Below are 25,122 nucleotides of genomic sequence, written 5' to 3' on the forward strand. Positions count from 1 at the left end.
CAAAATGCCCGCCATAAAACCAAAGTGTCGCGTTGATGTTTAGCTACAGTAGATCTAACAATCCCGCCATCTTTGATCTCAAATTTAGAACTTTGTGAATAGCATATTTAAGCGGTGTTTTATATTTTAAACAGGCAATACGTAAAAATGCAACCATTTTATTAGCGTGAAACTGCACACTTGTATTTTTGTTGAAATACAAAATTTAAAACACATTCGAAATCCCCACACAGTTTACAATGATATTTACCAAAATAGAGTTTTAGTGATTTGAATATTTATAAACTAAATGCAAATTTTTTTGAGTAGTTTTATGTTTTATTTGCGCATATGAATCAATAGTTTTATATCCACAATGTTATTACATGTTGGCAAATAAGAATAACATCTTTCTAACACTCTAATTTAGGCAGCACCCAAACTAATGTGAGAAACCAAGTTAATAGTTAATACTAATATCCACATGGGACTATATAATGAACTAAACATCCTAACAGTTTTGTAACACTCCAGTATTGCACTTCATGTGAAAAGGGAGTTATTAAATAAAAGGATCTGTTTTAAAAATAGGAACAATCAAGCAGATTATTAACAAAGAAAATATTTGAAACAATAATTATACATGTGTCACTTACATAAACAAAAAATATCAATTTTAAACGTCTTACCACAGTATCATAAATTATAAGAGTCATAACAAGGTTTTATATGGGAACTAGTTCTGTGCAAAAAGTTCTTCACGAATTTAGGTAAAGAACTGTAATATGAGATTAGCACTACAGTATAGCTTGGCTTAGAACAATGCTTCTTTACCCCTCCTTGGTCAAGACTTAAAGTTGGTTTAAGTTTAACTTATTTGGATCATTTACTACAAGGGTTCAAAGCGCCCGAGTGATGTTAAAAATTGGTAGCCAAAAGCTTAACAGATTTATACCAAATTAATACATGATATTTATTTATACCTTACAATTGGCCACTACAACAAGGTTAAGAAGCACCGGTCTGATATTTCCTGTGTTTCTCTCTTTTAAGTAAAGACAGTAAGCACCTGCTATACTGTAGTGCAAATGTCACTTGAATAAATTTAGTGGAATATACCGAAGATACTATTAAGCTATCAGCCATGGCTATAAATTACTTATTGATAAAGATCAATATGACCTGGGAGTGTAAGAAGTATTCCATTCTTTTGAATGCAATATTTCAATATATATATACTAGATGAGTTACCAAAGTGAAATATTTGACACTCTATTAAATTTATACCAAAATTCATTCAATAAGAGGAAAACAGTTTATAATGTTTCAGTAAAGCTTGCAATAAAGGATAAAGATCAAATGTAATATAATGTTTAAACCCTTGTTATGACTTTATACTACCTATGAGTAGGCAAATGACTAGGAGCGTCAGCAAATGTATATTTTAATCGAAATGCTTCAGCAAGTAAGACTTTTACTTCTTCATCGCCCCAGTGGTGGGTTGGTACATTCTGTATCATTAACATCAGGCCCTGTGTAATAATTTCAGTGTTAATAACAAAACTAGTGACACAAGAATAAAATAAAAGGTTAAGAAAAGTGGAGTTTAAATTTAAAAAAAAAACATGAGAAAATAAATAAACTTCTATAAAATAAAAAACTAGTCACGGCAACAGCGTTTTTTATCAAATAAATGTAAAAAAATCCCCCCTTCCTGGTTGTGCCACCAGAAACAACAGATGAATAAAACACATTACCATAAATAATAGCTGCTAATTCTGCTATAGAGTTAGTTAGGTTAAACAACAAATCAATACCAAACCCAACATCTGCATTGAAAGGACATCTGATATCTCTTATTGATTTCATGATTAAGAGGGCAGTTTTAATTATTATGTTCCATGAGTGGGGAATTTTTCAAAGCTAATGTCAACTAAAAATTGTGTGTGTACTATGATGACCATTTACAATTCTTGGGATCATAATTTATTCCAGGGCATTCATACCCATGTCAGGCACCTACACTACGCAGATATTGCTATTCGGTAGAGAATAACATTCAGCAATTGGGTAAAATCTCAAGCTGACGGCACAAATTCTTTTTACAATATGGCATAACTTATAACATATAGTATATATGTCTACAAAACATGAAACTCTACCAACCTGGAAGTCTTGTTCTCCAAGTAATTGGTTTCTCCATTGCTTAAGGAAAGCTGCACAAACATAAAGATGGAAGTCGGAGAAACCTTCGGGTTCAGCTAAGTAAGTATCCCATAATCTAATCGTGCATCTGGAAATAAATCAATGTCATTTAGAATAGTGCGATCCGAAAAAAAAAAAAAAAAAAAAGGTACAGCAGTTCTAAATGCTTGACACGTATAAGAGGTATTTAAAAAATGCATAATAAATATAAAATACTGAATATGATATTGCATCTTCACAAAAGGGAGGGAGGTCATGGTAGGTTGAGCTTACATGGCAATTATGTTGCTGATGTAATGCGAGGTGAATTTCATGGCTGTTTAATTTAGTTAAATAACACTTTGAAATAATATAGTTTGAAAATCATTAGTTTAAAAATAGTCCACATACTAACATATAAATACCCAAACAGTGTTTTACCTTAATGGAATTTCTCTCATTAATAGATTGTTCATCCATCTGAATGAGAATTGTAAATACTCAATTTGTTCTCGCTCCAAATGAGCGTGTAACTCGGCTGTAATGAAACAAGGAAAACAGTTACTAGTAAAGTAGTAATCATTCTATCTTCTTAAAATATACATTTTGTTAAGTAAGATATAATGAAGTTAATATTGTATTTAAGGCTTCCAAGAAATTATGAATGACTTGTCATACCATAATACAACACATAATAAGTTCTAATAAAAAATCAACAAAATGTATTGTTTAGTTGAGCAAGTTCAATGATATTTCCACATATATATGTATATATATTATAATGGCCATACAAGGCGTTTTTGGTTGTGAGAAAGGGAAAATATATAGGATGTAGCTAGTATCATGTCAATGTTCCAACTGTGCCTCCTTTAATATCTTTTATAGTATCATGGCCATTATCCCATGCACACACATTACCTATACATCCAAGCATGCATCACTTACCATCAACCCTCTTGGTTAATTCTCTAAGTTTGTTGACTTTAGTTTGCACCCCTGGTTGAGCGAAAGTATAATTATCTTGTATTCCATCCAGGAGATTGGAGACGCACCAGAATGTGTCGGCTTCCATGGATCTTTGTGTCTCCTCAGGTAGAGAACCGACATCAAAGGTTTCCACATCTTCTGTGTCGTCTGGGTTTGAAAATAAATGTTAGGAGTGCCTAGGATGACTGTTGTGACGGCATATGTTAAAGCTTAAGCACCACAGTCTTATACCTAAAATGGGTTTGACCCTGCTGAAAGGGGCCATACAATGCTGGGAGCCAGTGATAGAAGTACTTGCTCTTGGGCAAGACACTTAATGGATGTTAATCCAACCCTGGGTTACAACTTACTAATATATTGCAGCAACCTGAGTGTCAAGGTATTGAGCCAACTGTGGCCTCAAACTCAGGTGCCAAGGCATGTCATGCTGTGGGATCTCATCCAAGTAGAATAAAAAAATAAAAATAATAATGTATAGTTTTTATAAATGAAGCGCTACATTAGAAAATCCCCTTACCAATCTCTGCAGATAGAAACACAACAAAGAAAGGAGTGACAAGATCATTTATTCCTTGCACATAACCACTGGCAGGGTGACGAACAGCCCACACAAACAATAATCTTTCAAATATCTGTAAACATATAAATAGAATATAAATGTTTATAAACATAATACTGGGTTAAGTCCAAAGAACAATCAATGTTTTATACAGAAAATAGTTGTCTGAATATCAACGTTTCAGACAACACAGACAGCTACTCTTCTGTGTGGGTGAGGTTCTACAGTGTGGCATCCCATGGGACCTGAAATTTATGCCAGAGTTGGCCCATTACCTCTTTAATGTGTCATGGAGTAGGATCTCATGCATGTAGAATGGAATGCATACTATAGTAGAGAAATAGAACTTACATTTTGAACAGCCTCTTGTTGAAATAAAGGTATAAGAGGATTGGTTCGTGGGATGTCAATGTGAATCTTAAGATAAATAATATTCCATTAAATACAGAGCAACACATGATATGTAGCATAAAGCAGTGCATGGGGTGGTAGGGTATGGAGGCCTAATGTGTTTCCGGCTGCACTGATCAGTAAACATTACAACGATTTAACGAATACGTTGAATTTGTTTAACAGGAATGCACGTCTAACTATTTGTACCTGCCCTACACTTTTAAAAGTTGCCCATGAAAACCAGTTATGGAAACAAGAACTATGTAAACAAATTAAATAATAAACAGTTCTTGTTCTCAAGAAATGTACACAGTCCCTGCTAAGTCAAATCTAGTTACCGAATAAAAGGATGCCTGTCTATTATTCTAGGTTTACATTAATACACATATATTTACAAAAACGGAAGTAAACACATGCACCAGCTTGAAACCGTTCAGTGTTTAATTGGAACTATGACAGACATAGAAGTAACATAACAAACCTGGTGGAAAGTAGTTTGATACATAGGTTGATCACGTGCGTCGTAAAATTGTTTCACAAACTTAAAATAATCATTTTGTTTTCTCGCTAACGCTGTCTTCCTACGATCTTTGTTCACAGGAAGGTAACCCTGCGTTCGTGAGGAAATTAATATTCCGCTGCTATGACATATTACATATATACATGGTATATAAAGGCCTATGCAATATATATGCAATGGGTAACAGAACCTAACTCTGTAAAACAAAAGTCATAACAGACAGAAAATACTTTTGCATAGTTACAGCATTAAGAAATTTATAAAAATTAGGTATTTTTTGAGGTATAAATCATAAAATCAAGCACTTTGCATTTTATTTACTTTGTGTACCAAACAACATAATAATGTTAAAACAGACAATAATATTAAATTCTTTACAATAATATTATTCTCATCAAATACAGTGGGTCAGTTTCAGTTATTTTAACAACAAAAGAAGGAAATTAACAGCAAAACGACAGGACAGTCATTAAAGTAAAACTAGTGAAGATGATATTAAGTATAAATTAATAAAATACATACAGATAATAGTTTCCATGTAAGAGACCTCATTGCCGCAGGAATTCCTGACCAACTTAACTTCTTCAGCTCATCTGTAAATTAACCCATCATTGCTGTATTATGAATATGCCCTTTTCTCATTGATTGGAATCAATACTTAGAAACCACATGTGCTTCAATATACAAGCTTGCCTAACGCTAGGGATTTGGACCCACAAACATTTTTATATATTTTTATATAACCTTTAATTTTAACTTGGAATAAAATATATTTTTTAATATTCTTTTGTATTAAATAAAAAATCCTCAGAATTTGTAAAAACAACATCAAAAAAAACAAAATCAGTTTACTAAAGTTTTCCACCTGAAACTATAGAGCAGTTAACCAACCACAAATAAATAAACCAATTGGTTAAACTTACCTAGGTCTGTTGAGTCAGAGTCTATCAGTCTTCGAAACTTTTCTATTTTTGAGTTTTCTTTTGCAAGGTTAGTGGATTGCATTGGCATGCGGATTGTTTGGGATTTTGGAGCTGAACCTCCACCTGCAATACCTGGAATAAATTAAATATTATGATCTGTACTCTTTACTCATTGCCATTGGCACACAAATTTTTTTTAACAACATTTTGTGTTGCCATTGCTAAAAAAAGGTTACACAAAACTCATTGATTACTGTGGCGATTGCAAAATATAGGGTACTCCGGCTCTGCCTGTTTGTATAGACACTTAACATCAGGGGTAAGAGCTGTTTTACATGTAAACTGGAGCGCTAAAACATATTATGTCATTCATGTTTCAAAAGTTACCATTATGCGAATAATAGCACTCGGACCTTTAAATTCAAGATGGCATTTATTTGCTGTGGGAAATTTTGGGATGTCAAAGCTACAATAGCTTGCTAAATAATTTTATGCATTCTGTGTTCAAACATGGTTGTGCATATATGTTGTATATATACATGTATGTAGTATATATGGTTTTAGAATCAGTTTATGTGCAGATGTTGTTATGTATAGCATATTGCAAGTGAGCAGGAAAAACAATGCCATTTATTCTTATTGTGTTTTAATAGCGCTTTGTCTTAGATGTATAAGCTATGTTGCCTATATTATGCATTAATTTATAGGCATACACAAAATGATTGATTACACTTAAATAGGAAATGAGTAAGAAACAAAAGTACAAACGAACTGCTGTATACACTTACTTGGAGCATGTAAAACCCCTTTTTTATTCTGGCTTGTCTCGTCCAGCACATGAGAATTTCCATTTGTTTCTAAATTAACATCAAGATTTCCATTTCTGTCATGAGAATCTTGACTTCCGTTTGCTTGCAATATATTTCTTTTAGATTTGGGAGAGTTTTGCATTACAGTTCTGCTAGCTCCCCCAGGAACTCTTTTGGAGGTGGAATTCTGTTGTTTCTTGTTTGCAGACATTTGTTGTGACGTGCTATTTGTATTGTTCATTGGGTTTGTATTTAACTTTGAATGGTTGGCTATGACGGCTTCTGCAGTCGCATGTACCTGTGAGATGATATTTCCATTCATTAATTTATATATATATATATATATAAAATTATATATATATATATATTAAAATGCAGAACTGACACTTATTTTTAAAAAACAGCACATTTACACTATTTTGACCATTTGTCAAATTAAAGCACAAAGTGAGGTTACTTGCGTCCAGTCTGCAGAGTATGGCAGGTGCATGAGCGATATTTTTACAAACTTTTGATTCTGCACGCCATAATAATTGCATGCCGATGATCGCGCGCTCGCAAAAATAACCGTCTTGCACGCGCGAGATCTCGTCAGGAACTGCCATACTGTGCAGACTGGGCTTGCGTCATATCACATTAATAACTTAGCTTTGCACAGTAAAACACTCAGTTGCACTTTCATTTTGAAACAGGTTTGTTTTAAATGCTGACTATATTAGTAGTTTTACAAAATAAACAGAACAAAACTAAACCTGATCCGGACTTGATCCAAGTTCAATCTTTGCAAGAGCGGTCCTCAGGAGATCATCATCAGTAGCGTCCCATGCATCTTCTGTGTGGTTTTCAAACTCTTTGAATGTTAATTTATGTCGGGGTCCATGTTGGGGGGAGAAGTCATTTGAAATTGAAGTTGATTTTCGCGAACTGTAAGTATAAACGATTGTATATAAACAAGTTGTGCAGGGTTATACTACAGGTGTTCTGTTTCGTATACAACTTGTATCCACTTTTTTAGCAGTTTTTAGCAGACAATTTGGACAGCGCATAAAAAAAGTATTAGACTAGAGAAATTGCTGTTAACCTATGATATATTATATATTGGAAAGATGGACAGAAAGTAACCTCAAATGGTACCCACATCACCACATGTCACCTAGATGTGCGAACGTATATATAATACACAAACATATGCATATAATAATAAATTTAAATTCACCTTCCCGGCATATTAGGCGACGATCTTTTCCAAAATGACTTTACTTTGGTTTCATCTTCTTTCGCCTTGGACCGCAATCCAGTGCTCATTGTCGAGTTATTAAATCAGCTGCTATAACGCTACGTCGCTACTAATAGCGTCGTATTGTTGGCTTTTCTAAAACAAAGTAATGGAAATATTACTTTATAATCACGTTGAATTGCAAAAAGTGCGTGTTTATTTGTACTGCTACCCAAAAAGTATCGAATTTTGCCATATAATTCCTTATTTGTGAAAATCGTATTCGCTGCATAAATGTCATAAATTCGCGTAAAATCTCTGACGTAAATATTAGTGACGTCACGGAGCACAGAAATAGTATAAATATAAAAGGCGGGACGGAATAGAAATAATATAAATACCAATATTTTGATTCTTCGGTTGTATTTGTATAAGCTTATATTCGTTTGTATTTTACTAATCTATGTATTTTGGTATTCTATATTTTACTATTTTTTCCAACAGTTTTTGACAGTCATTACGCAGTACTGCTTGAAAATTTTATATCGTTTAGTAATACGCGAGCCAATGCGATGGGAAATTTATTTTCATCTAAACCTAAACCAAAGCCGAGTCGAGTAACTCCGCAGGACAGGGCAATTCTCGAGTTAAAGAAGCAACGAGATACGTTAAGAACGTATCAAAGAAAAATAGAAAATGATCAAGAAGTACTAAAACGACTGGCAAAGCAATGTCTTAAAGATGGCAACAAAAATAAAGCAAAATTGTTGCTAAGAAAGAAGAAACGACAAGAAACACTGATGACACAAACAGAACAGCAAATTGATAACTTAGAAGTGATGGCAAACGACATCGAGTTTGCCCAACTGGAATCAAATGTCTTTGAGGGTCTCAAAGTTGGAAATGAGTCTTTAAAAGCAATGCATAAACTCATGTCGTATGAGGATGTGGAGAAGATCATGGAAGAGACACAAGAAGGGATTGAATACCAACGAGAACTTGACGAGCTTCTTGCTGGATCTGTTACACAAGAAGATGAGGAATCGATCCTCGCTGAGTTGGATGACTTGGTAGGAGATAAAGAGAAGATTCAGAATCTTCCGGATGCCCCAACTGATGAGCTGGAACAGAAAACTGAAGCTAGGAAGGAAAAGAAACAAGAGAGGACATTGCTTGAAGCTTCTTAATTGGAGTTGTAATAATATACATATCTTAATTCTGTTTTTGTGTTTACTCTATGTGATACAGTGTCATTGAAGTACTTTTGTATAAACATATTTAAGCAACTATCAGTACCCTGGTTGTTGGCAGAGTTAAAGTAATATATTGAATATCATGTTTTTAATGTGCTATACTGTTGTATAACAAAGTTTAATCATGCCTTTATTGTTTTCAAAGGTTTTGGAATAAGTTTTAAAAAATACATTAAACTGTAATGGAGGCATCTCCAACCAGGCGCTCGACAAGGAGCAGGAGGTCCAATTCTTCAACAAAGCGACCAATTCCAGCAAAGAGAAGAAGGTCTTCAAGAAGATTATCACTTGCAGAAGTACAGAAGTATGTCTCGGATAAAACACAGCCACAAGAAGATATTGAAGAGGAAAATGATAATAAAGTCCTTCCGGAGCAAAATAAATCGGTGAAGCTCACTTTGCCAGAGAAAAACGAAGATGAAGTTCCCATGAGTGCAGAGATGGAGTTCACGTTTTCACAGATTCAAAAACTGAGGAATGAGAGTAAAAGATGGGATGAGTTACTTCAAAAGTTTGAGCAACAAGAGTCAGAAATAAAGTCCATGTCATTGGAACAAAATAAAATGGAAGACACTGCGACAACCAAGTATGAACCACAAGGACTAAACGTACAAGAAGTTGCTCATTCCCTGGAAAATTTAGAGCAACGTTTCACTAGGTCATTACAGGTGATCACGCAGTGTATGCGAACCGCCAACGCTGTAAAAGAAAGGCAAGAAACGGCCCTGAAAATATTTATTCAAAAACAAACTAATGAAATATACGAAAAGCACAGGGCCACCGATCCACGAGAAATAATTCATGAAATATTCAGACTCGACAAAATAACTGAACAACATGATAAGGTTGAACTATCAGCCACTGAGGTGTAATTTTTGTTCATTTTTCGTACATACAAAGAAACATTGGCACAGGCTTTTAAACATGCATAAATTGCTGACCAATGTCAAAGGGTTTTGTCTTTATCCTGAATGAGAAGGATTAGACTCGGCATGTCTATGAATGGCTGTGCCACTGTATAGAATGTGATGCTTTTGTTTTAAGAGTTTAAACTTATTTTTTGTATGATTGTCACTGCTAACTACGTCGAGTCAACTACAATTAAGTCAAACTTGCTTGCTATTTCTGCTTTATAGAGAGGGTGCCGGTTGATTTTAGTTTCAACCTAAAGGTATCCAATTATTGATAAAACTTTTTTTATTACTACTTCATACATTGTTGCCATGTTAGTGACTTACCATACACCATCGTTTGTTAATGAATTCATTTTTTACCAGTTTTAAAATAAACCACAATGATAGTTACTCAATTAGGTTACTTAAGTATATTTATTAGTACAAGTGCTGAAACTCATGCAAATAGTAAGGAACAACAAAAGTGCTTTGATTTAATAATACTAAAGACCACAGTACAACAGTGCATTTTACCGTTTGCAACATCCATATTGAGTTTAAGCTTGTAACAGCAATGACTATATTTACTGAAGACAAAATCCAATTAGCACACAAGGCAAAGTAAAAATAAGGTAAATTAAAAAAATTACAATGACTGTAAAAATAATAATTTGTAGAACTGAAAGGTTTTTACAATTTACATTATATTTAATAAGCAGCACCAGCAGTATACAATACTCTGTTAGATATAATTATGGAAAACAATTATGTAGTAGGCCTATTAGTAGTATAATGAGATTAAGCATTTGCTTGCTACAATTGAAATGGTATACAAATATCCCCAGGAAGGTTTAGGTGGGCAGTAGTATGATGTTTTACCAAAGGTGTAGCCGTACTTGTGTGGGTCTATGTATATTATATACTTCTTTTTGAGGCTTTATAAATATTCAGTTGCATTTGATCATGCTATAGTGTTACTGTAAATATAATTGGTAACCTCTGCTTTTTAATGTAAGTTTACATTACTTCATTCCAAATGGATCTGCATTAGACTTGTGGTAACCAAATGGCACAGGTGTATTGTTATCTGCTGGCTTGGAAGGCTGAATTTGTAGACCTCCATTTGTGATTGACTTGAATTGCCCGCTGTCATCACTTTTACCAGTAAGTGCCATGTTTCGTAGTTGAGGTATTTCAGCAAAAGGAAGATATTCTTCCCCTGTAAATTTAAACTATTTACTTAATTGTGCAACAAATTATAAAATCTATCGTTGATAGGACAATGGTTTATCTATTAAAGCATTTAATACGCTGCTACAAGAGTATAAAGTCACCATTAAACCACCAAGTTACTGCATTCATCCTATGACATTAACAGAGGTTTAGTTTACCATAAGGAAGACCTTTCTCAACTCTTGTAGCTTCAGTATCAATGAATGTTTCGTGTTTTTCCCAATGTTGGTCACATGCAGAACATAGAAAGTTTGACTCAAACTGTGCACATCTGTGTTATAATGTATGTAAAGTGGTTAATGACATTGATTTAAGCTTATACATCAAATAGAATAGTAATAACTTTTTTGGTCTTGTTTGTTACGTTATTAAAATTAAAAAAACAGAAAGGACAGGATATAGCGACAAAATGACATTTATTGAAAAATGGTTACAGTTAAAAACTTAATTACATTTAATTAAAAGAAAGAAAGAAGCGTTTTCCCTAAACCCAACGGAGCAACTTGGGTTTTGTTGGGTCACAAAAAGTTTGATAAAGAATTTGACTTAACTTAGTCTATAATGATGAATGTAACATATGTTTAAGGTAGTTTACCTGCAAGTTTTGCATGATCGCAAACCAATAACAGAATGTTCTGTGTGTGGGTGTTTACATCTGTAATAAACAATGGGCAACATATGATGATAGGTACAGTTAGAAATTCAAAAACATCACATGGCTGTCAAGGTAGACTTCAATAAATTTATTGCTTCCTTATCAGAACTTTAACCAAAGAAGCGGGTTTAAGAAATAACATAACACACTATAGAAAAGATTAAATTAAATATAACAACAAATAAAAGTGAATTAGCAGTACAACAAAGTCAGTAAAATAACTCTATACTATAACTATGTAAATCACCAACATAAATGATAAAGTTACCTGCATTTTGCCTTCCAAGTACTTGGATCAAAATTCCTTCTCCTTTGAAGCCAAAACTCCCCCACGTCTTCAGGTCTCGATGGAATGAATGCGAACGCTCGACACTGGCATTCGTTGATGGAACATGGGGCTTGTGACTTGGGGCCTACAACCAAATATTACCTTTTTATACTGTAGCACTGAAATACACTGAACAGAACTTACTTAAAGTCTTTCGGATATTAATATAAGTGCTTCATGATTTATCAATTACATTAGCATATCCAGCCAATCATAATGACGTTGCTCCAATGCAGTGCTTACTTTTGGATGAACAGCTTGTAAGCAGGCACGGGGTGTGTAAAATAGAACATCCGTATTATAACGACTGTTGCTGCCATACCATTTACTACATGTCATATACAACATGCCAGCACGCAGTACCTACCATTATAATGCCTGTGTTCATGCAACTTGTGGCCACAGAAACACAAAGATTCTTCACCAACTCTAATGCAATCCCAGGTAAACTCAGGACATCTCCATCCGATGTAAATACCTGCAATTAATTCACTAATAGTGCTTGTGAAGAATGGTATGTTTTTTAAGCTAACCTCTAACACTAGCCTAATCTGTAACTTCACATAGAATTCTTAACTAGTACCTTCAAACTACTTTTTTTAAACAAAACTCAAGAAAACAGGAAAATACAACACAGAAAACTTTTTGTGGCGTTTTACTTTTTACTATATAGCTGCATCTTACTAATAATATAGTTGTAAAAACGTAGAATTTTTTTACTGTAAAACAATTATAAAAAAATTAAACATACCTGACTCCACAGCCTTAATTGCAGCATTGGTCTCTGGTTGGAACAATTTCTTGAGACGTTTCCCAAACTTCTTGCCATGCATTGCGTTTGCTACCGAAACTAATTCTGCCTTCTCAGCAGGTACTATGGGACGTATTGTTCCACCTACGAAAAAACAACATTAAACTGAATATTGGCTATTTAATCGACACATTTTTAACTTCATACGCAGGTAAGTAGGTAACTTAGCATAGGCATGCCGGATGTGCAAACCTTATAAAAGGTTAAGATATCGTATGCTTAAGTTAAAGCTGGGAAGTTGTCTGTTGCATGCATTATACAGATCATACAATATAAAGAAGAACGCAACTGCATAATCTTTTACATTCCCCTTTTAAAACACAACCCACCTCTGCCAGCAACCTTTACCTTGCCCCCTGAAAACCCAGCCCTTCCTTTCTGTTGTTTAGCCACAGTCTTATTGTTGGCACCTTCCAATCCTTCACCAAGTTTTATACCAGATGTGGATGGTGCATCTTCACTGAAAGTCATATAACATAATGAACATATGTATTTATATATAGAGTACTCGGTACTATTTATGGGGTACAATCACTTTTATTTTAAAAGACTATGTTAAAGGCTAGTAGTTATAAGGGTTAAGAATTGGAGGTATTATGGTATATAAGCGTGTATATATAGTAGATAGAGACTGGGGGTTGGGGATTATAAAAGATATTGGTTGAGTGTAAGTGAGTGGCATGTGAACGAACATACACATAGTTATTTATTAAAGCAAACGTAAAAATATATCACAAACCCTGGCAAAGTTTTCTTAATTCCATCATCAGTGTTTGAGCTTTTGGGAAAGTTTTTATCTTCTTTTTCAGCCATTTTAACAACAAATATTTATTTTACAGAATTAAAGTTACGTTAATTCTAAAAAAACAGAAGAATAAACAAAATAATAGCAAATAACAAAATCATAACCAAGTTGTTATTTACTCACGTCTTGTTTATTTTGCCAGAGGGTATTTCCCTAATGGCGAGCAACCTATTTTACACAGAGCCATAGAAATACCACTACGACTCGGATCTCAATCAAATTCCATAAAGAAAGTGATTTCTATAGACTTTGATCTTTATTTCTTAATTAATTGTGATTACTGTTATGTTAAAATGGGGAATATAGTGATAAGTTTAATAATTTGAAACGTATTTGTTTAAAAATAGTAAATATAGTCGGGTGGGGGAAGATGGGACACCATTTCTTTCTATTTTGTCGTCACATTTGGTAGCAAACAAAGAACAATCAAATAATTATAAAACCGTAATCTCGCGACTCACATAGACTGCTGTTGATTTTTAAAATACGATTAGAATTTTTGGATAGTATGTGATAAAGACGTCCCGTCTTCACCCACTTTACGATATAAAAATGTTATGTTGCTATTAGAAATAATAAAAAGCGTGCGATTGTAGTACAACGCTTCTACCTATGCGCGGTGGTGGCTATAAATATTGTGTGTGACTCTAATTTAATACATATTTCTCTGTATTTGGGTCCGTTATTTTAATGACGCTTTAAAAACTTTCAAAGGACATTTCGTCAGAGACGCAAACACTTCCTTTTTTGTATGTTAATTTGATGCCACGTCATCGTTATTGCGACATAATTATTTCCCCTCACTCTTGTAACATAATCATTTAAAACTTTGAAATAAAGAACATACCGTGTCGCACTTGTTCAGCCAAAAAGTTTGATCAATTATCCATTCTTCGTAAGTGTAAACATTCACTATAATTACCCGAAAACTTTTCACGCTCCATTCTTCTTTGCCCTGCCTACAATTTGAACAAGTTTGTCCGTCAACAGAAAACTAACGCCCACCGTTTTAAATTACTTATTCAATGATATCAAATTCACAACAGAACAGGAACGGTTTCAATCCATTATCGTTCGCCATCACGCACACGCGACATAATATGTATTTGTCTCTTTATAGGCACACAATAAAGAACATATCAATAAAAACTACTAGGAGACGCGGAACTCGTATAACATGCCTTTTATGTATAGTAGAGTGGGGGAAGATGGGACACCTTTAACACATAATATCCAAACATCCTGATTGTATTTTAAACAATTGACATTGGTCTATGGGAGTCGTGAGGATACGGTTTTATATTTCTTTGATTATTCTTTGTTTATTACTTAATGGAACGAGAAAATGAAGATAAAAGGTGTCCCATCTTCCCCCACCCTACTCTATATTCATTTAGGTATCTTTTTTTTAAAACGAAATGAGTTTCAACGTAATGTATTTTCGAATCCAAAAAAGCGTCCACACGACGAGGAAATATTAAATAAAGTAGGGTGGGAGAAGATGGGACACTTTTTTATTCTATTCTTCCGACCCGTATGATAGTAAACCAAGAACACAAACTATAAAATTTGTTTCTTCGCGACTCCAATAAAGCCCATTGTTAATTGTTTAAAACAAGATACTTGGATATCATGCGGTCCCGTCTTTCCCCACCCCACTATCCTTCGTGCTTCATGTTCACAGCTATTTATTTTATGTTCATGGTAACGTACCGCATCAACTACTATAACATATATATATATATATATACCAACACAAAGGACTAAAAGACAATGGTCGTCGTATTTACATTTCATTATACTTCCACACCATTGCGTGTATTATAAAATATTTGACCCGACTCGAACTTGGAAAATAAATTTAGTTTCCTTCTTCATTCTTGTGCACTTGCCAATATCCGATAGATGTCGCTATCACCATATGCACCACTACTATGTTTGGTGTGCGTAGAAATCCCACAGAGTAAATTACCAATTCTATTTCGAGAGCTTACGGTTTGCTGCATTATTGCCAACGCACTGCACGACAAGGCGAAATATTATTGCGCGATTTATATTTAGACGCCGCAGAATTCAATGCACTTTTGACTTGACGTACGCAGTTTGACCCCTCAACGAAAGCGAGACGTCTCAAGATGAGTCCACAGCACGCTAGCGAGTCAAAGAAGACGAAAATAGATTTTTATATCGAAAATTTAATTTTCCAAACTTTGAATGACGTACGAGAGGATATTTATCTGTTTTGACTGTCGCTACTTTAAAGCACCAACAGCTGCGTGTATATACGCCTCTTCGTTGTCAGATAGAATTACAAATGTGTGTATATACTTTCAACTTTTACCATTTCATTTTCGTGACAAGGTGCCTTGCGGGTCATGTCAGCGCGTGCTTATTGGGCCAGGGTATATTACGTTGTTGCATTTTATAAATATGATTCTTACATGGTTATATTTCATTCGAAACTATAGTTGCAGATTCTTCTACGAATTTATTTTTTTAAGAATGTTTCTGCAATATTAATGCGCCAAATTCATGCCTTTGTATCGGCGTGAGTGTCGTTTCGTCATTAATCCATGCTTTTCGGCTTAATTACTGCACGCTCCATTTTTCGCATGCCGTATATCACGTTTTATTTTTACGCTGTTCGACGCTTCTGGTAGTCGGTCAAAGTTCACTTCATGAATTTATGAGCGATTAGACCTAAAGTGTGATATTCTGTGACGTAAGCGCTATTCTTTTGAACAATTTTCATTCATTGTTTGACGCAAAACATAAGTCCCATTTCCTGACGTGAGAGAATCGTTTTGAGTTGTAAATTCAGCAGATACCATCACCCCGTCAATAACAACCACTTTCCATGGACTTTGCCAATAATTGTAACGACCCATTGCTATAGGTCACTTTCCCCTCGAACCTCTTGCTTTGATTGCAAACAACTCGGCTTTGTCCCTGCCCGTGTTTGGTGTAACGACGCAAAATAACTGGATTATGACAGTCGTCGGTGACTCACGAAAATTGGTAAAAGCGTTTGAACAATTAAAGCGGCTCGCCAAATAAACAGGTTATGCTCCCGAGTTCCAAGGATTCTGTAATTGTTTTACTTCAAACCAAATCAAACGTAAAGCTGTGTTGCTCCTTGGGTCGGGACGCTGAACCTTTGCTTTCCGTTATAACAGTTAAAGTCCTCGAGTAATTGACATGACAAATTGGTTCTGTCCAAACACCTTTGTGTGTTGTTTTGCCCAACCTGTCACCGAAGGATTTCGTTACAAAACTGAGAAATTTCAAGCGGTAGTAATAAATCAGCCATTTTCCACCTTTAAGGCATTTTTCTTGCACTCGTTTTTAAATTTTCCGAACGAGTCAGTTAGGTTTATGGAAAATGCTAATATAGGAAATATCCAGATGCGGAAACCGTTTTCCGACCCGAAAAACGTCGGGCGCATTTTAGGCAACTATCGACAAAAAGCTAAATTGTGGCCACGACTTGGCGAAGTTAAATGGTGCATGAAATGTGTGTTATTTTCCCGTGTCGAGGGCTCAAACAGAATTTCGCATTTCATGCTTTCTAAGAGGCGATTGTGAATTTGATTGTTTACGGCAGATGCTTTCAAACTAAAATGACAATAACGGTGCTGATTTAATCTCAATACAAACGCAAAAGCCCATACAAAATACGATTGTCTTCATTTTAAAAGTTTCGGTTTAAAAACCAAACCCAGCTTCAGTGATGTCAGAAGTTAAAACGTTGTAAATAGTAAATTGGTTCTTGTATAAAATGTGTTCTAACAACACTGTATACTGTACCTATTACTGTAAATGATTTTAAAATGGCACACAATTTATTAGTAGAGAATACGTATGAGGTATGTTTTTATTAGGCCAGAATTAGGCTTTTAGTCATGCATTTTATGCATATCAATAGTTTGTATATTCAAAAGTCAAAAATATTCTATTGTTCGTTTACCGTCCATCAATTTACCCTCAGTAATGTCCTACATTCGTATAGAGAAACACTCATTCAGAAATAACTCTTTTGTCACACTCGACATACAGGGTAAGGCCATTTAACTAATTCCTTCAAATATTGATCGCTTCTTTTGTTACATAAACTGTAGAAAATGTCAGGATCGGCCGAGCCTACTTAACATTGCTTTTATTGACGTAGTGCGGTTTTGTGTGACGCATTTCACAGTTTTGATGTTGTAAGGGAAAGTGTAAGAAACGGATCAAATATCGACTAAGCCGCTACTGTTATCTCCTGGAAGTTAATACGTTTCACCAAGCCGTCCGTGACCTGTGATCTCGGCAAGGTGCCTTTCATTTCATTAATCGCGTTTTACCCTATTACCATACCCCACCCTCCACACTCGTGGATTACGATGTGTATTAAGCTTCTATACCGACAGCGATGAGAGAGATTATATAAAATGTCAGCAACCTCATTTGAGTGCGGTATACCTCCTTGTGTGCTGCCATTCCTGGTTTCCTAAGTTTCAATCATTACATAATCATTCAACCTTTGAATTGTTTGTATAATTACACACAGCAAGTTATATATCGCCTCTCAAGTTTCCCGTATTTTAGGTATTTCCATATATAGTATAGGTCGGGGTAAGATGGGATGTGTTTTGATCTGTATATATCAAAGGGTTGTTAATTGTTGCAAACACGATAAAGAAGCATAGGATGTTATGGTAATGGAATTCATTTTACCCCAAAGTACTATTTGTATATTCTCTGCTTTAATGTATAGTCGCCATAAAGACACAAGTATACTAATATGTTATAATAAATTAGTTGTACGAAAGGTAAATTGGCACTTTCATTTTACTGTTAATCCGACCCTATATTCGTTGTTTTCCACTAAATATATTCTTCGTTACCGCACATATAATTTCCAAATGGAATAGTAGATTGTCTCGTTATATTGAACCAGCTATTTTAACTTGGGGGCGTGCAAGAATCCTAACCATCTTATACATCAGTTAAACTAATCACAGCTTTGAATACTTCTTATATATTATAAGTAAATGTGCCATGAACCGTATAGCCAAACGTTATTCATATACCCGGGTTCTCTGATATCTAACTACTAGCTCTGTCTCGTCTATTTCCCGTCATGACCAAATTAAACACAAGATTAACAGGAAACAGATAACCAGACGATTTCCATCCTTATCGTATTGTTTTCCTGCTAATGAACGATGGGGTGCTACATAACATTGATAGAACCAAAATAGAAGGTACATACATGGCTCCCTTTTGATGTATTGCAATGTTATTGTTCAACTTTTTTGCTTCTATTTTTACATTTGCGTCCCTTTTCAATGTGAATTCGACGGAGACGACGACGTTACGCACGTCTCGTCGATCTAAGTTAAAGTCCTTCTGCTGATTTCACACGATCGCCATTTTATAACCGTTTAATGAAGCGTGGGGGGCGTGGGACGTTGGAATGCCCGGCGTTACGTGGTATATATGCAGCGTTTGAACTGTATCCATTTTTAACGTAGCAAGAGCCACGATTTTATCTCAGCACGCTCTTTTTCATTTCATGTATTTTATTAATAGCGTAATTTAACGGCTGTGGTTATGCTGTTGATTCCGTTTTCTTCGTTGCTTTAATATTCGACTTTTATTTCCAAAAATATATATTAAAAGTATAATAATTATGTTAAGAGCATGGTTAAATATAATCAGCTATAGGTATTCCGTGATCTGTAAAGAAACTATAAACCATTACCTAGCGGTGGAATCTATTTCCACTTTGCGTGTGTTCTTTGTCTATTCGCATGGAATGTGCTCGTCAAAAGGAGGAAGATTTTTTTAAAAGCCGCACCAATTCGTATTTTTGTCGTGTCGACAGACACCGATACCGCTTGCCCATTGTCGCCGTTCCGCCCAAGTGATTCCGGAAGTGTTCGGGTCACGTGGGTGGCTTGATCATCAGGCTTCTGTATAGGGGTGTACATGGAACCCCTTAGCCCGGGTCTCGACCCCAGGGTCACAGTGTCTAGTGGTTTGGTTGTCTGCAACCACACGTTCCCACTGCGGCTCGAATGCGTGACAAGTCAATGCAACACCCACGTGCGAAATATTTCAATGACTCGGCTGTATCGGTAGAAACAACATCCGAATTCAGCGGTTTCACGTCATATTCTTGCACGTTTTGGTCTGTTCAACACGTGTATACTAAATTTTGAAATGGCACGTTTTTTAAATTACTCGCCGGTACTTGTTTCAGGTTGCAGTAAGATGTTCTATGTTTTCATATTCTTTTTTTATTGGTCTATTTGGTGATAAACAAAGAAAAATTACAGAAGTATATATCCGTATTCCCGCGACTCTAAAAAAGCGATTTTAATTGTAAAAAAAACCCGATTGGAAAATATGGGATATTATGTGCGAACAGTATACCCATCTTGCCCCGCAGTACTATATACACACAAGAATCTTGTCAATTTAGCGTATTTCGCGTTACATACTTACACGTTGTGATCCGTTTAAAAACGTGAAAAGAAAATTTAAACTCGTCTGATTTTCGGATTTTCTGTCTCATTCGTGGGCGTATGTCTCTCTATATTGTAAAGTTTACGTGGCTTAGCTACGCTGGCAAGCTATGCCATGTTTGTTGCTCGTGTCAATACAGCAAGGATACGAGTATAAGAATTAAGAGGCTATCCTTCCGTTGTGTGGACGTGTGTTTACACCTAACACAAGCAAAAAATCCTCGACCATCGCCGCCCTATGGTATAATATTTCACGTCCATGCCTCGAAACACTCGGCTCAATCTTGCCTTTCTGGTTGCTTAAATAAACAGCCGCACTTCGCTGCTTAACATATTTACTTGATAGAGGAATCCGTCTTTGTCTAGTTTGCTAGAAATTGAGCTTTCCTGAAGAATTTGAAATTCGTGGTCACGGTTTTCACCTCTTTGTTAATTAGTATCAGTCAACACAGCAGACGCCAGGCATTTATTGCACCTATAAGGCTTGTTTACCACCTTCATGTATAGTATATAGGTTCGGTTAATGCTCAATTTTATTATTCTTCTTTTTTCGGCTCATTTGGTATAAAACAAAGTACGTTTACAAAGTTATATAACCGTACCTCACAACTTTAAAAGAGCGTTGTTAATTGTTAAAACACGACTAGAAAATATAGGATATCATGTGTTAATGGTAATTGGTATCCAGCAGTCTTATATGTTGCCGAGGCCTACCTAAATAACGGTTCGACCGAGTAGCAACCTTGATAGTGCAATGTTTACGAAATACTAGATTATATGAACAAGGTATTTGCCAAACCATGGCCACAATATCCCTTGGGCGTATAATTGCCAGCGATCTTCATGTTCTAAGTCTTTTATTCTGCAACCTGTAAGGTAGGATTGGGCTATTCTATAATGATTGCAGTACACGCAGCAGCTGTTATAGAATGATAGGCATTTTTGAGAGACGGAAAATTTCCACGGTCGCACGCATGTCATATGTAGTTCACATTCGTGGTTGTTAATTTCAAAGGAAAACGATAAAACAGTGCAAAATATGATGTCTTGTGTGAAACGCTGTTATTTTCACTGTCCGCCGTCGGCCGTCGTGGCTATATTACGTTTAGGCACGGTGATAATTTAGGTAGGATAATTGCAAAGCTTGGTTGTAGTAAAATACACGGGCGGATTTTGCTTTCTGTGTAATGACATAAGTACAAGTACGCAGCTGCGGGCTGTGGCCTACCCAGTCAGCATCATACGACCATCTCTTTATGTGGTCGTCGGTTCTGTTTGAACTCCCTGCTTTCAATTGGCATTTTAAACCTGTGAAGAGGGGCGAGGTACAGTTGACATTACGACAAGAACTTTTGGAGCTGGTTTGAAGTCTGAACTGAAATTGATTGATAAATTTTCAGTGGTGGTGCTTTATTGGAGCATTATTGCATAACCATAACTGAATTTGAATGGATTAAAGGGTGTGAATGGATGAACGTAACCTCGGTATCCTTTTGTGGCGGGGCGACGACAGTTGTTATAACACAGGTGTTTTATTTGTACATCTTTTCCAGGCTTACACGTTATCACATATATAACTTCGTAGGTTATTATTTTTAGTATACCGCTGATATAATTTGGACAAACCATTAAATACCACTGTGTTGGAGAAATTGCTGTTAAGTGTGTTTGCCCGTTAGTGGGTGCTGCATATGTAAGCACATTGTTTTCAGACTGTTGCTGGTATACCGTGAAATTGGATAACAGCCATAGAATAATTCGTAACTCTATCTCTCAAAGTAAACAATATTCTTTGACCTTCAGTGGTGAAACACTAGCGGTTGTAAAGGTGTTATGACGTCTTGGTCCAATCCATTTCTCAATACATAACAGTTTCAAGTATGTCAACAAAAGCTTCAACCGATTTTATACCAATATTCAGTCACAACAAAACACTCACAACACTATTCCTGCTCACAGAGTATTCAATAACTTTGTCAATCTATAGTAATCCACTTTTCACACGATTTTAACCCGACAGTCACCCTTTTGGTCATGGGACAGAACACATTAAATGGGTGATTCACTTAGGATATAATTTGTGGGGGTCTTACATCATTCGGCGACAAATTTTTAACAGTCTTAAATCAGAAGTTGGCGCATAAAACGTTCAAGTTTCTTCCTTTTAAAAGCGATTTTCTCCATAACTACGCAATGATTCAGCGAACCCAGCTAGTTATGACGTAACACAGATTGCCATATATGGTAAATTTTATAAGTAACGGTAAATAATAAGCACGTGTTGATTTATCTGTCAAAGTTTAGAGAAAATAGCGACTCGCTGTTCAACTTACAGCGATATAACTGTGTTAACACACATACGTGTAGTAACATATAGTAAGCTGGGGAAAGATGCCCATGTTATTATCTTCCAACGTCCTTTTTAAAAGTAAAGAAAGAATTGTTACAGTTTTAGAAAACTGTAGGTCCCGATCCTAAAAGTGCGTTGTTATTTGCTAAAAGCTCGATTAAGAAATATGAGATATTATGCGCTAAATGTATCTATCTTACCCCACAGTGCTTTATACTGGTATTGCTATAGGCTAGAAACAGCCATAGTTTATAATAAAACTGATACAAGTCAAAATTGAAACTTAAATTACATTTGTATTGTTTCAGTCTATTCTTCTATTCAGGGTAATTGAGCCGTGACTGCGTTTTTCGCCGACAGCGTTGTAAGTACTGTTGTCGTCAATAGGTTACTACAGTAAAGAAGAACTGATAACAGAATCCAGGAGAAGAAGGGTAATAGTACAGCCATCGCTTCGTACTGTAAGCTACTCATACAGAACTCTTGTGTAAGTTGTTTTGTCGCGTTTTTAATACGTGGCTGGCAGGTTAGGTATAGATTAACTAGAGGTTTATTTACATAACGTTGGCTGTGAACAGCAGATGGTATAAAGTCTGTTCAAGTAAGGCAAGGTTAATGGTTCCTTATTTGTATATACTGGTGTTCAATCTATTGCCAGGAACTGTATTAATCCCAAAACTGCACGTACACAGTATAGCAGATGTCTAGAGTCTAGTTTCGTAGTATATTACTGGGGGGTAGAATGGATACCGTTTGCGGCTAAATCAAATATTTTCTGATCGAGTTTTTAACGATTATCAACGCCTTTTGCAGTCGTAACGATACGGTTATATTTATGTAAATATTCTTTGCTTTTTACCAAATCGGACGATATTAGAATGAAAACCGAGACCATTCTACCCCAACGTACTATATTACACAACAGTGAAAGGGAAGTAGTAAATATGCAGACATATGTTGTGGTAATGTCGTTTCAGTTGATTTGCGTATTGCCCAGACGTATAGACAGGTTAGTGTGTGTGGGTGGTACAAGGGAAACTACGCTAATAGTTCTCTGTGTTTAGTTAAGAGATCCATACAGGTTTTGAAACTATAATCGAAAACGTATTAACTACTACTTGAGTAGTTGTCTTATGTTCGTAGGCGGATTCGTGATTCATAATTCGGTCACTTCAGTGTCGTTTTAAATAAATGTTTCGCTAATTATATTAGAACGCCACGTAACTCTACGAATCCGGAAAATTTGATACTCATCTGTTATTATACGGCTATTGGGCTCTGGCGGGCGCGCGAGTGCTGAATACAATCAGTTACTTTGTTCTAGATTTTGCGCCTCGTTCAGCGGTTATTCTATCCCGCTGCTTTGGCATTTGAGAAAGATTTAAAATTCTCGCTGCAAATTTGTGTGAAAATACCACGGGTCTGCTTTTGAGGGCTCGAGGCGAAATGCAGATAGCAATCATTGTTCTATTCTTTGCCTGTCATGGAAACGGAAAGCCATAGTATGTACAGCGATTAAGTTGTCACCACCGCAGTAAACATAACGTAAACTTCATTTTTATCTCCTTGAATACAGTACAACAGGTTGAATGAATAAAAACGACGGAGAAAAGTTTAGCAACAAAACGTGTCAATTAAAAAGCGTGGTTGCAAAACCCGAGATAGGATAAGCTCTCAGTGAGATGTAGTTATTTAAAAGTAAATACCGTGCAAATTGATTAAAAACCGTGGCTGCTAAACCCAAGTAACAATAACTCACAATGAGTTGTAGTTCAGCGTATGCTTTATAAGGTGTATGTGGTACCGTGTAAATTGATTAAAAGTCGTGGGTGCTAAACCCAAGTTAAAACGTCACTATTGTATTTAAGTATATTGCTGGTGCCTTTATAAAGAAAGTGTGTAGCAGAAGGCGTTGTTTAATTTGTGCAAATGCAGATGGTATTGATTTATTGATCCACCCTTCGTTTACTCAGATCCTCCGTCAGCGCAAAACTATAACACTTGCGAAGATCAATATAAACGGTGACGTCATTATATCACCTTTTCTCTGTCGCCAATACTTTGTTATTACAGCTCGGGTAATACTAAGCGTCAAACCACAATGACGTCTTGAGGCAATGTCGCATACGCCGGCACAGGTGCCTGGCTTCGTGGAAGCACCGACTACTTCCTCTCGCATGGAGAATTCCGTATCAGTAATTCAGCCACGCTTATAAAATATTCACCAGCCATCCGCACCCGGCAGACTTTTACTGTCCGCGGAGACCTGTTCCCCTTAAACCGCCTCCCCGCAATGCCATCTTAATCAGAGACGCGCCCAACTCCCCAAACGCCTGGCTTATAGTCAGGTGCAAGCGACTTCCTCCACGGCATTACTCGTAAGGTCCATTGCCATAATCATGAAAGTCACTTCACCGAACAACTTCCGTGGCTGCATTGGAATTAGCTTCGTACCGTGAGAATCGCATTGTTTTCCCGTTGTAACTTTCTCGTTCTCTTACTCGACATTCTGCTTCTCCTTTGCGCTTGATTACGTAGGTACCACGTGTGCTAGCGTGAGCAGGAAAATGACGTAAGCAAGCGCAATTATAGCCCGCTGTATTTGAAGTTACAGGATCATTAAAATAATCGTTGGCTCCGCTCTTTGTCGGTTGCTGTAATAAGCCTGAATTTTCCCTTGGATCGATTCGTATTGACATTGTAGCACTTCCA

At 35.9% G+C, this 25,122-nt stretch overlaps 3 protein-coding genes across 3 annotated transcripts; 1 reads left to right on the forward strand and 2 right to left on the reverse strand.

Moving 5' to 3' along the window:
- Positions 1-296: 296 nt before the first annotated feature.
- LOC100183852 (TBC1 domain family member 22B-like) lies at positions 297-7,822 on the reverse strand. Its single transcript, XM_009861558.3, has 12 exons — positions 7,571-7,822; positions 7,107-7,278; positions 6,334-6,652; positions 5,546-5,677; positions 5,145-5,215; positions 4,584-4,712; positions 4,061-4,126; positions 3,668-3,782; positions 3,109-3,297; positions 2,605-2,701; positions 2,146-2,272; positions 297-1,511 (listed from the first exon to the last, which is right to left on the reverse strand). Exons 1-12 carry the CDS (start codon positions 7,657-7,659, stop codon positions 1,377-1,379), a joined length of 1,641 nt encoding a protein of 546 aa, XP_009859860.2. The 5' UTR covers positions 7,660-7,822; the 3' UTR covers positions 297-1,376.
- A 248-nt stretch (positions 7,823-8,070) lies between these two features.
- LOC100180662 (charged multivesicular body protein 6-B-like) lies at positions 8,071-8,968 on the forward strand. The gene has a single exon (XM_002126090.4). The coding sequence runs from the start codon at positions 8,143-8,145 to the stop codon at positions 8,755-8,757; it is 615 nt and encodes a 204-aa protein (XP_002126126.1). The 5' UTR covers positions 8,071-8,142; the 3' UTR covers positions 8,758-8,968.
- Positions 8,969-10,132: 1,164 nt separating this feature from the next.
- LOC100178296 (protein FAM221B) lies at positions 10,133-13,621 on the reverse strand. Its single transcript, XM_002126172.4, has 8 exons — positions 13,483-13,621; positions 13,073-13,203; positions 12,684-12,827; positions 12,300-12,410; positions 11,873-12,017; positions 11,545-11,604; positions 11,108-11,220; positions 10,133-10,935 (listed from the first exon to the last, which is right to left on the reverse strand). The coding sequence occupies exons 1-8, from the start codon at positions 13,554-13,556 to the stop codon at positions 10,739-10,741; spliced, it is 975 nt and encodes a 324-aa protein (XP_002126208.1). The 5' UTR covers positions 13,557-13,621; the 3' UTR covers positions 10,133-10,738.
- Positions 13,622-25,122: the final 11,501 nt, after the last annotated feature.

The sequence above is a fragment of the Ciona intestinalis genome, chromosome 10 (genome assembly GCF_000224145.3).
Source record: "Ciona intestinalis chromosome 10, KH, whole genome shotgun sequence".
Lineage (NCBI taxonomy): Eukaryota > Metazoa > Chordata > Ascidiacea > Phlebobranchia > Cionidae > Ciona > Ciona intestinalis.